Raw genomic sequence first — 13,044 nt, 5'->3', positions numbered from 1 at the left:
GGGCATTTTCGTTAAACTATTTCAAATATGGGGCTTTATCGGATCCATTGGGTAGGGTGATACCGCATGAGTGTCGAAGAGTTGTTGATATAACTCTTTATTCGTCATGGGAATGGGATCGAACTGATCCCTTTCTCTCCTTGGTTCTCTATGTTTTTGATTAGAAGTACCAGATGGTACAGCTGTAGTGGTTTTTGAACTCGAGACCGTAACACCTTTGTTAGCATTGTAGGTGTTGACATTGTTGATCTCACGGTCCTTGTTCTTCATGGGAGGCTTTTTACTGGAGTCACCTCCCTCAATCTTTCCTTTTTGTATGGCCAATTTGATCATTTCACAGTCCATGACTAAATCTGAGAAACTTCCTGACGTGATTGCTACCAAGTTCCCGAAGTAAGGTACTTTCAGGGTCTACACAAACAGCTTTCTAGTTTCCTTTTCATCCAAGGGTAGATGAACTTGCACAGACAAATCCCTCCATCTCTGTGCAAACTATCAGAAACTCTTGTTATGCTTCTTCTCCAGGCTCTATAGCATAACTCAGTCTGGTCTCATATCATTGATATGCTTGTACTACTCTAAAAAGACTTGGCTAAGTCTTTCCACATCTTGATATGAGTTCGGCTAAGCTGGTTGTATCACCGGTTAGCTGAACATGACAGGCTCTCCTGGAAGTAGTGGATCAGGAGTTGGTCATTTCCCCTATATCCTGTCATCTTCCGACAAAACATGGTGATATGGGCTGAAGGGCAACTATTTCCATCGAACTTCTCGAACTGAGGAATTTTAAACTTAGGTGGAAGCACCAAATCTGGAACCAGGCTCAGCTTAATTGCGTCCACTCAATAATAATCATGGTCTCCTTGGACCATCTTCATATGATCTTCTAACATTCTGATCTTCTCTTCCATCTTTTTCGCTTTATCCTCCTCGTCAAAATCTGGGATAGGGCAGTCGTCTGGATGACTGTCACGAATTACCGCAGAAGTCTGTAAATTTGCCACCGATACAACTTTCACTTTGGCGGCGGATGAGTCACCTTGCAGTCCAGGTAAGATTCTGGATGAGACAACCACTTGTAAGGTCGGTGGTATGGTTATCCCCTCAGATGCACCTACTCCGGATGCACTTGCTTGTTGTTGTAAGCCAGACAACTTAGCCACGATTTGGTCGACTAAGGATTCTTGGCTTTTCTTGATGGACTCCATGGTACTTTGACTATTCTGAGCCATTTTGTCCTCCAATTCTTTTTACAGTCTTGTCATGTTCTCTTCGATCTTCTCCATTCTGGCCTCCATTTGTCTCATTTTTGCTCGGGTATTGTGCGGGTGATGTGTATCTAATGCTTGCGGTGGTAAGCTTGATGTATGAGACATGTTCTGTTAGTTAATACGAATGTAAAAACATGGAAAATACAAAATAAAAAAAAACAAGCATGAAATATAAAATGCAAAATATGCAATGTATGATGTATGCAATTTGGAGGCATTGATCCAGAAAAGTGTTCATTATTATAAATAATCTTTATTCAGACAAAAAAATTTTATCTTTTAAGAGACATAAAAACAAATTAGAGGTACATTTGGACTAAATCCTCTAGACCTCTAACAGCTTCTAGTAGGTTGACAAGTCTTCTGCCTTCATCTGTCACTGGTTGAATGCCTTGTCGAACTACTCCTGCTTCCCTTGCTAGGCCGTGAAGATGACAAGCCGCCTTCAGTACTTGTTCAATAAAATCTCGAACGGTTACGTCTCTGGCCCTCACCCTTTTTTGTGCTTGCTCCCAACGGAAACGTCATTGTAATCCTCCATCAAAAGTCACTATCTGAAGCTCGTTCGCTTGCCTCTTGAACCCATCTACAATAGCTTCTAATTCAGCTATTGTCTTGCCATCCTTTTCATGTTGTTTCTCTAAGTCAGCCACTCGAATTCTCAAGTGTTGGTTCTGATGTTGATTGTCTGCCAAGCGCCATTGAGCAGTCTTCAGTTGTTCCTTCCAAGCACTTTCATCAGGCCCCTCGAACTTCCTTTTCAGATTGTGAGCTTCGTCTTTCCAGTATTCAGAGGTTATTTTCAACTTGGAGTTATCTTTGACTTTATCTTGATACCCCTTTCTCAAATCTTCGAGCTCAAAATGGACTTTTTTATGTTCTCTTTCCAGTTTGTCTGCTCTATCTTTCTGAGAGTCGGCATCTAGCTTCCATTGATAACCTTCAGCTTCAAGTTCCTTAATCCTCTGCTTCAGCTCGTTATTCACAGCTTCAAACTCTGCCTTAGCTATCTCAAATTCTGAAGGGACAGGCCTGAGATGTTCCTCCATGGTCTGGGTGTCTTCACAGTCTGGCACTGGGATGCTATCATTCTTTCTCAGCCTTCGCCACTCCACATAATCCGGAGTAAGCATGTCTCTGGTAGCTACAACATCCATCCGGAATACTTTCTTCCACGAATCAGCTGCTTCCTTGATCCTCTTCTTATAACTATCACTACTATACACAAACTCTGATCTAGCTAGCCCGTATGTTACCGAGACAAACTGACGTGCCCTATACTGTCTAAGTGCTAACAACGGAGCATACCCGACTGCACCCCAGAGTCCAAGTAATGTCATAGTGTCAGAATCCCCACACCAAAAAAGAACATCACCGAGGAACAACCAAGGGGCTCTCCAGGTAATTTCTCGATCCTGAAGATGTGTAAAGACTTTCATCCACTTTTCTTTTGAAGCATCTTCATGTCATTTCCTAGTGATGAATTCTGCCAAAGGTGAATAGGTAGTGCTGAATCGGTGATAGGCTACCCCATTATTCTTTCAAAAGTGGCTGTGAATCCAGACTTGAAGGAGCTGAGTACACCCAACGAATCTTCCTCCGCCAGTTCTTCTGCAATGGTTGAGAGATCGAAAGGTTTCGGTCGGTGCTGGGTTGACTCGCCTTGGAAGTTGTTCGAATAGCTCTACCACGGCTACGTCGATGCAGCCCAAAGTCTTCGGAAAGATAACCAGACCGTACAGACCTAGTACAAAAAGGTCTATAGTCTTCCATTCATCAGGGTGGTTCTTCATTAGTTGCCTTATGTGAATTCACTCGATTCCTTCCCCGTTACCTTTGTGTCGAAGTGGATCAGTCACCCATTTTTTATCAACCCCTGCAATCTTAGCTAGTCCATTCTTGAAAGGCTGACTCTTGATGTGTTTGATATATGCCCTCTCTAGTCTAATGTTTTCGCAGTGCAGTAGGGTAGTATACTCTTTGATAGAATGCACCATGTCCTCCCAGTTAAAGGTGAAACAACTATATCCTGGGTTCCAGAATTGAATTAATGCTCGGAGCAGAGGCTCATCAGTCTTGACATGGAGTAAGAGGGCAATATCACCATATCGTTGGCTGAACTTCTGCTTTCTGTCATTCCCCCAACTGTCCCAAATGTTTCACAATTCTTGGACATCGTTCTGTTTCAGGATGACAGAGGAGTAACTAACCAGCTCTGACATATAATTTTGTGAGTCTTCTCTTTCTAAGTCTTCTCGGACCATAGTCGTGCCTCAGCGTTTTCAATTTCTTGTATTACAACACCTTTGTCCATTAATTCAGATTTATTTTGTGTTTAACAAACGCTTTTTAAGGATCAATAGCCTCTTGTTATGATGCAAATTCTAGAAAACAAACACAAAGGCAAAAGGATTAGTAATAAATAAATAAAATGACGAAAGAAAAAAACACAAAAAAGAAAATGGCTAGGGTAAAAATATCTTAGGTTTTGGAATGTAGTTTTGGAGTAGGCTCTAATTCTCCATGGTCTCCCAGTTTAGGTTCTAAAAACGGTACCCGAGTTCTCCTTGCTGGTGCCCCATGGGCTTACCAGACCCTTAGTCCTAAACCCATCACAGGCTTGTGTGGACTAAGTTAAACTCGAGAGGATACATTCCCTTATGCCCGCACTGTGAATAAATTCACACGAAGACATAAGGTATATGAATCTCGAAGGCTACTTGCTAGGCCCGCACAGTGAATAAATTCACACGAAGGCATCCCTTTTACCCCCACTTAAATTAGGGTTTAGAGCTCGGGTATAGAGCCTTAGAGGAAAAAACGAGTTTGGAATGCTGAAATCATTAAAAAAACGGTTAGTACAACTATTTATTTGAAACATATAATCAAAAGTAAGCAATAAGGATCAAAATGTTACCTTAAAATTTAAACTTACCTTTTTCGTTAAAATGACAACTGGAAATTACCTTAGCATGACTCACTTACCTGTATCCCCAGTGGAGTCGCCAAGCTGTTGGAACCGTCTTTCGGGTGTTCCCGGAATTGGGCTTCGACTTAGGAAAAATGGGTTAGGAGTCGCCACCGATCATTTATTTTAAATAAAATGAGCTGATCGGATACCTTATTTCTTACCTGGTCTGTGTCTTACCAGTGATATGTCGGATCCAGGAGTCGGTTACGGTCAAAGAAGGGTTAGTACCCTTGAACTGCCCTTTCGGTACTATGTAATTTCCAGTTGTCATTAAGTAAGGAAATTGTAAGTTTAACTTAAAAGGTAAAATGACGATTGAAATTGCTTACCTTAGATCAGTTTGAAATCATCCTTAAAAAATCGAGAAACGTATTAGATGGAATAAATGAACAAAGTAAAAAATAAAAAAATAAATAAAAATAAAATGAAAGCAAGAGAAAAAAATGAAATAAATCAAATATAGGCAAGTATAATAATAGTAAAGACAAAAATAATTATATGAAAGTAAAAAAATATAATGTATATATAAAGGTAAAAACAAAAAAACAAAAAAAAACAAAATAATAAAATATAATAGTAAAGAACCAAAAATGAATAGAAATATATATATACGATTATATGATATAGTATTAGAAATAAGAAGTGATCATGAGCATAATTAGGAATATATATATATATATATATTAATAATGTTGTACCAATAAAATATAAAAGAATAAGCGTATATCAACATAAATAATACAAAATAATACAAAATAATATACAATAATAATATAAGGATTTAAACGTAACAATTATATATATATGGGGTCTAAATTGGAAATAGAATGAAATTAAGGCCAAATTTAATAGGAATTCGAAGTACAATTGGAACTTAAGGGGGCAAATCAGAACTTTATAAAACTAGAGGCATCAAATGCACGGTTTACCCGTTTTAAAAAACACGCGGGTCGCTTTTATGTATGGGTTGGGTCGGCAAGCATCCGCGGGTGTAGTATATATGTTAAACAAATTTTAAAAACTTTCATTCTTCTCTTCTCACTAAAACGAGAGCTGCCCCCCCTTCTTTGATTTCTCTCAAGTGTTCTTCAAAAATAAGAACACGGCCGGGTTCTCACATGAACCCAGATTCCGGCCACCTTAGCGCCGCCTCGCCGCGACCGCCGTTCATTTGCGGAAAAAAATTTATTTTTTTATTTTCTTCAAAAATCTCGAAAGTTCTCTTCACCCTCTTTTTAAAAAAATCAAAACTTTGTTTGAGAAACAAACGCCTCGGGGCTAGATCTAAAACAATAGATCTCGAAAACGCCCCGCTCATTGGCCAAAATCTTTTCTCTTTGTTTTCTTTCGAACAAAAACGCAACAAAAGGAGATAAAACGGGCATGCAAGGGACCACACGAACGAAAAGGTAAGCAAAAATATACCTTTCTTTTATTTTCACTTCGAAAAAAAGCTTCCAATGCTATTACAAATGCTTCTGAGTTTTGTGTGACTCTCGTAATCTCTCTCTGTGTCTTGCGTGTATTTGTGTGATTTTTGCCTCTCGTAATCTCTCTAAACCGTGTACAATGAGTTGGACTATAAACATATTTATAGCCTAATATCAGTGTTTGAGTCCTATTAAAATTCTAACTTGGTTGTTTGTTGGTTATGCATGCGAGATCTTTGTGTGTTGTTGGCGGTTGCCGAGATTCCCGGCTGCGTGTGGCGTGAGGAGATAGGCGTGCTGCGTGAGGGCTTGCGGCGCTGGGATGTTGCTGAAGCAATTAGGGTTGCTGTGGACCATTGGATCACAACTTGATCCAATGGTCAAGATGCTTGGCGGCTGGATGAGAGGTTGAGAGATTAGGGTTTACACAAACCCTAATCCATACTGGTTTGGGCAGCTGGGTCACTTGGGTCACGTGGGATTTGGGCCATTACTGTTGGGCCTATAAAAGAAATTCAAAATATATATATATATATATATATATATATATATATATTATAATTTATAACATTATATGATATTATATATATATATATATATATGTATGTATTATGATGGACGAATTTAAGTGTCTTCAATACTAATTTGTTTCAATTTAAATATAATCGTGATCCACTTACCTAGTGTAAAACTTTAAAAGTTTTACACATTTTTAGGATCATTACATGAGTAAAAAGCGACAATTTCATATAGCGCTGGCCACAGAATTTTATGTTAGAGACTGAGAACTTAGAAATATACATTAAAATTTTAAAGGCTAAATATACAATTTTAAGAGATGCAATTTTAAATTATTAATATAAAATATTAAAAATATTTAAATTATACAAGAATTTAGAATTTCCGAGAATGGATCGCACCACTTTTCTGTTAACTTGTCTCTTCAAGTAAAGGACTCTTGGAAACTTCACTTCCACATAGATATTGACTCTTAGAATCATTATTATCAAGATAACACTGGTAGACATATGAAACAAAGCCCCATATTGCCAATACCATGGCAATCACCTTCACTGCATCCATTTTGTCTTGGAAAAACAACACAGCTAGAATTGGAATAACTGGCAAACCCAACACACTTATGGCATTGGAGAAGAGCGAAGACACTTCCAAAATCAATCCTGTTGTGCCCACAATAAAAAACTGCGAAGCTATAGCCGTCTCGATCAGGGTCATCACGTACGAAAACTTACCGAGTTCAAACTCCGCCATCTCCATCAACAAACCTCTCCATTCTCCGCTGGTGAAAAGTCCCACAACGGAAACGAAAGTGGCAACCAGTGACTGATACATAACAATTTCCAACACATGTGCTCCTTTTAGGATCTTCTTGAAGGATAGCTGTGTTAGAGAAAGCATCAATCCATACACGGCGGACGCACCGATGGTGCATAGGAATCCGACCATGTATTTTCCTTTCAAGACCCCACCGTGGCGGGTGGGCGGATTGGTTTGAGATATCAGGAGGGTGGAGGATATGGTTAGTAGAACTAGTGAATTGAGTATAAAAGGAGTGAACTTTTGTGAATGTAGGAAGAAGGAGAAGAGAGCATTGAAGGCCAATTGTGATGCACAAACGAGTGAAAAAGTAGATACTTGAAGGTGTAAGAGTCCAATGGCATACATCAAGGTGTATGCCGCCAGACAAATACCGAAAGAGAAATAAACCAACACCAGTATCGCCGCCGACGGCGACAGCGGCTGCTGTATTTGCCCATCTTTGGTTTTCGGTGGTGCAGTAAGGCAATAACATGGCACAAGGATGGGGAAGCCGGCGAGTTGAGAGACCATGGCAAGCCAAATGCTCTTACCTCCTTTGTCGTAGTACAGGCGCCCCAAGAGTGTGGATGCTGATTGACCGCAGATTACGAAGAATGCGTACATGCTGATGATGATCCACCGTTTATAGCTCCTGGGTTCATGGCTTACAAGTTTCTTGCTGTTCTGATACTCAGCTGAGTTTTCTTCCTTAACTTCTTCAACTGTTAGAAAAAAAACATTGGCATAATTCTCGAATGAGTTCTTTTTCTGTTGTACTCTACAAATTAAAATTTGTTGTTTTACTCTTTCATTCATTTTATTTGGAATAATGCCAAAATTAGCTCCCAACATTTACCAAAATAGTCATTTTGCCCCATATTATTTTTTTGGAGCATTTTTATCATAACGTTTTATTTTAGGCTAAAGAAAGCCCCTGACAATTGACAAAATAATCACATTGTCCCTTATTCTTTTTTTTTGGCATTTTAACCCTCAACGTTTCATTTTAGGTTTAAAAATGCTCATATTTTGGAGCATTAATCGTTTGTTAACTAATAGTTTTCATCTATACAAGGATCTTTTTGCCCCAATGTTTTAGATATATGGCCATTTTGGTAAATAGTAGGGGTTATTTTTGGCATTATACCTTTTTAATAGGAAGATCGGATATATGATATTTTACAAGAATAAATGGAACAAATAAATTTACAACAATATTCAGATGATGTATTTTTTTTAAATTAATCATCGATATCTAATTTATTGGCCAACCAATTCAGATAAAGTTTTGTAGAGGTCTACTATGGGGACTACTCTCGCAACCTAATATGCACCGTTTGCAAACACTAGTGTTTGAATCCCTGACATTCCTTAAAGAATCAATGTCTCGTCCCACTAGAACAACCGATTGTTGATCAAATAATGTCATATTTGTTATACTAAAAATAGTTTTTTGAAAATAAAATTTTATTATGGAGAACAATTTTTAGATGCGTGTATGAAAAAAATAAAAATTATTCATTATAAATATTAAATATAACAAATAATATTATTTATTATAAAAACATAATATTATTATATTAAAATATTACTATAATTGAATCATTAATATTCATGATAAAAATGTTATTAACTAATTTACACGTGTGTAATTTTTTTTTCTCTCGAATTTTTATGTTTAATATGTTAAATACTTATCTAAAATGATTAAGAACATATATTTATTTACGTCGATAAGTTAATATATCATAAAATAAATGAATAGATAAATAAATAAATACATATCAATTTGTAAACAACAAATCTTTAAAAGAAGGGTAAATTACATGTTTAGTACTTAAACTTTCAGTTTTGGTCCGTTTTAGTACCTAAACTTTTAAATTCTTTAAAATCATACCTAACGTTTAGTTTTTGTTTCATTTTAGTGTCATGTCGTTAAAAATTTATCGCGTTTAGTACCTAAACTATCAGTTTTTGTTTGTTTTAGTACCTAAACTTCAAAAAAAAATCAAAATTTAAGTATAGTTTAGGTACTAAACGTGTTTTGGTATCTAAACTTTCATTTTACAACACTTAAGTTTTGGTACGAAAAATGAAACAGAAACTAAACTTTAGGTATGATTTTAAAAAGATTAAAAGTTTAGGTACTGAAATGGAACAAAATTGATAATTTAAGTACTAAATGCGTAATTTATCCTTAAAAGAAAGAAAAGTGTCCATCAATAGAAAAAAATAGCTCAAAAGCACAACGATCTAAATTAGAGAAATTAAAAGTTTAGGTACTAAATTTTTAACGGAAAAATAACAAGTCTAAAACATATGAATAATAAATGCTTTGAACTTTGAAAAAAATTTAACCGACAACTTTCAACAACGATCTCACCAACATTATTCTTGAAGACAACTTTTTCCTTCTCTTATGACCTATTTACGAGAGAGATTCATGATAGAAATCATTTTCTTTCAAAACTCGTTTTAGTTTCAAATTTTTCATCTTTCATGAAGAAATCATGTATGCTTCTGAACCATTTTCTTTTTCTATTGATGGAACATTTTCTTTCTTTTAAGGGTAAATTACACATTTAGTATCTAAACTACCAGTTTTGATCTCTTTTAGTATTTAAACTTTTATTTTTTTCAAAAGTATACCTAAAGTTTAGTTTTTGTTTCATTTTTAGTATCAAAACTTAAGTGTTGAAAAAAAATGAAAGTTTAGGTCACGTTTAGTACCTAAATCATACTTAAGTCTTGAAAAAAAATAAAGTTTAAGTACTAAAATGGACAAAAACTGATAGTTTAGGTACTAAACGCGTTAAGTTTTAAACGACGTGTACTCAAATGAAACAAAAATTAAATGTTAACTATGATTTTGAAAATTTTGAAAGTTTATTTACTAAAACGGATCAAAATTGATAGTTTAAGTACTAAACGCGTAATTTACCCTATTTTTATCAAGAATTTACATTTTATTTATATCGTAGAGCCTTTAATATATTCTCCTATATTCTAAAAAATATTAAATATAAACATACAGAGTATTATGCTATTTTCGAGTTTTGAGTAAAATATAGGAGCCCACTTACCAGTGACGTGGAGTTGCAGTTCTTGAGGTTTTCCCATACTCGAAACATGAAGAGGTCTAAATGCAGGCAGAGAAGAAGAGAAAATAGAGAAGGCTGTACCATGTATATAAAATCACGAAATTTAATAGGAGAGGTCTATATATATATATTATTTAATATTTATGGCAATTTAAGTTCTTTTATGTATGAATCAGGCGACCTTAAAGATTAAGCGATTTGTTATTATCATTTGAGATTTCAGGTTCGGGTACCTTATATACAAAGTACGAACACTCATTGTCAAAATAATTAAGAATCTTTGAACATATATTATTTTTTATTCATCCAGATTTATTAAAAAAAAGGGTAAACTATACGTTTAGTATCTAAACTATCAATTTTATTCTGTTTTAGTACTTGAACTTTCAAAATTTTCAAAATCATACATAACATTTTGTTTTTGTTTCATTTTAGTACACCATTGTTAAAAACTTAACGTGTTTAGCACCTAAACTATCAGTTTTGGTCCATTTTAGTACCTAAACTTTGAAATTTATTTTTCAAAATTTAACGTTAAGTTTTTAACATGGGTACTAAAATGAAATAAAAAGTCAACGTTAGGTATGATTTAAAAAAATAAAAGTTTACATACTAAAATAGATAAAAACTAATAGTTTAAATACTAAATTTGTAGTTTGCCCAAATAAATTCTATTATTTGAATGAAAGAAAAGAATCCAACAAAAGAAAAAGAAAGGTATCCACTTCCATACATAAGAATCACGATTATTGAACCAAGATGGCTACACACGTCACCCGTCTAGTTTAAAATTAAAACTATATATATATAGTTTTTCATTATTTCTTTTTAAATATAAAATATAATTTTTTAAAAAAAATTATAATTTTATAAAAAATTATAAATCACGAAATTTTAATAAAATCTTCCATATTTTTCATTATATATACTTTCACTCTTTTTTAAACTTGTAAATTATATCTTATAAGTCATTTAATCAGCCAATATCTTTTAATGATAGAAGTCTATTTTACGAGAACACATCAATTGGCATAAGTGGTTAAAAAGAGAGTTGTTCTTGTGTTTGTATGATGTGTGTACGTTATAAATGATTAAAAAATTATGAACATATACTATATTGTAATTACCATGGACTATAAAAGAAACCTATCTTACGAGACCACTCGAATCGCCTCTAACTCATATCTACACTGTAAACAAATTAAAATGTCATTTATTTTAGTATTTTGATTTTTAAAAGAAATCAAAAATATAATTTTAAAAAAAAAATTATGAATACTTATATTTTCTTAAAATATTAAAAAAATATCAAAATAAAATTTTAGTTATAGTTAAAGGGTCAAATGAGATTGCTCGTCTAATTTATTCTATTATATCATTTTCTTACCATCAATAAACAAAAATTAACGGTACGATGTTCATTATATAATAAAAATATTTATTTTATAATTTAAATCTCAAAAGAATTATTTTAGAATAATTTAGTGTATTTATAAACTTTACAGTAAATATAAATATGTCACATACATGCATGTATGTTAATTTTTTTTATTTTTTTTATTTCTTTAAAAAAAATAAAAGATTATATGTCACCACTTATATTTATATCACATATAAATATTTAACAAAAATTAGAAATGAACAAAACGTTAGTGATAATTATGTTATCTGCGGTCGTTTCCTTTTTCTTAAATTTTGAGAATGATGGGTATATGTCGATTGAATTTGTACAGAAATGAATCATGTGCATTGCTTGGCTTTCACTTGAAAGTGGCTTAATTTTTTTTCACCGGTTTCAAAATTTCATCCCGATTAATTTGAAATACTCACGTCATACATTTATGTTTCATGAGTAAGTTTCCTAACAATGATTTTCTACATTTACAATACTTCAAACTCGATACTTATTTAAGTGATATCAAATTGTTTACAACTTAAACTAATTTCGTTGGTGTGACTTAATTCTCTTCTTAATTTTTGATCTTGCCATTTTCTCCTGCCTTCATATTCTTGTCACAATTTGTTATACGCTTTTTCATTTCCTTAATTATTTTGGTATTTATTTAAAGTTGTTAAGTCTTAATTACGTGTATTATGAATGATGTCAACATTTGAAAATTAATAAAAAAGTAAAAGTTTAAAAATATAGAAATGATAAAATAATTAAATTTGACTTAATTGAACGTTGACTAAGATTAGAATGTTATTGACCATTTTGATTTTAATAAATTGAATTTCCAATCTCTTATTTTTAAAATGCTATTTATCCAAAGTCTAGTTATGGATTATTAAGTTCTTTTAATGAATTTTGAGATCCATTGATGTTCGTGTTGTTAAAGATGTTCATGTTATTCTACCTTGTGTGAGTTAGAACTCTGACATTTGTTTTGAAAATATAATACCACAATACTTAATAAAAAAATGTTTTCGAATGAATTTTGAAAACTCTTTGTAATACCCCAAACATCGGGTCAGTGACCATAGTGAAAGGATTTACAAATTTAGTGGGTTAATTTGAATAAATTGAAAAGTAAAAGGATTTAATTTAGAGATTTTGTTTAAGACTTATTAGTAAGAATGGAAGAATGGAGGCGCATTATGGTCTTTTAGAAGGAAATGATTTTATTATTCATTTTATTTGGGATATTTATTAAGGGTTGAATAGTAGAAAAAGGGAAAGAAAGCTGAAAATAACTTGGTTCTCTTCTTCTTCTTCTTCCCTTCATCCTCGTGCCCTCCATAGCCAAAGGTAAGATTCCTTCAAGTTGGGTTTTCCTTTCGTTTATGGGTTGGTTTTGAACCCTTAAGTGATATAGAAGCTTAAGGAAAGCTTAAGAGTGAATAAAACCAAGAGATTAGTGATTTATTGGAGATTTAATAAAAATGATTTTTTAAGTTATTTGATGAAATAAAGTCAGTTATTGGAGTTTAAAGACATATTTGACTTGTTG

General features: G+C 33.6%; 1 protein-coding gene across 1 annotated transcript; it reads right to left on the bottom strand.

Annotated features, from left to right (window-relative positions):
• Positions 1 to 6,602: 6,602 nt before the first annotated feature.
• LOC120120481 (probable purine permease 10) lies at positions 6,603 to 10,162 on the bottom strand. Its single transcript, XM_039140116.1, has 2 exons — positions 10,076 to 10,162; positions 6,603 to 7,714 (listed from the first exon to the last, which is right to left on the bottom strand). Exons 1-2 carry the CDS (start codon positions 10,110 to 10,112, stop codon positions 6,603 to 6,605), a joined length of 1,149 nt encoding a protein of 382 aa, XP_038996047.1. The 5' UTR covers positions 10,113 to 10,162.
• Positions 10,163 to 13,044: the final 2,882 nt, after the last annotated feature.

This window comes from Hibiscus syriacus, unplaced genomic scaffold (assembly GCF_006381635.1).
Source record: "Hibiscus syriacus cultivar Baekdansim isolate YM2019G1 unplaced genomic scaffold, ASM638163v2 tig00110339_pilon, whole genome shotgun sequence".
In the NCBI taxonomy this organism is placed as follows: Eukaryota; Viridiplantae; Streptophyta; class Magnoliopsida; order Malvales; family Malvaceae; genus Hibiscus; species Hibiscus syriacus.
The sequence above is the reverse complement of the archived record's forward strand: the minus strand, read 5'-3'. Positions and strand labels throughout refer to the sequence as shown.

Coding starts and splice junctions, on each gene's coding strand:
- LOC120120481 (XM_039140116.1), bottom strand. CDS start 10,112: ATGGGAAAACCTCAAGAACTGCAACTCCACGTCACTG. Junction 7,715..10,075: donor ACTGCAACTCCACGTCACTG/GTAAGTGGGCTC, acceptor TTTTTCTAACAG/TTGAAGAAGTTAAGGAAGAA.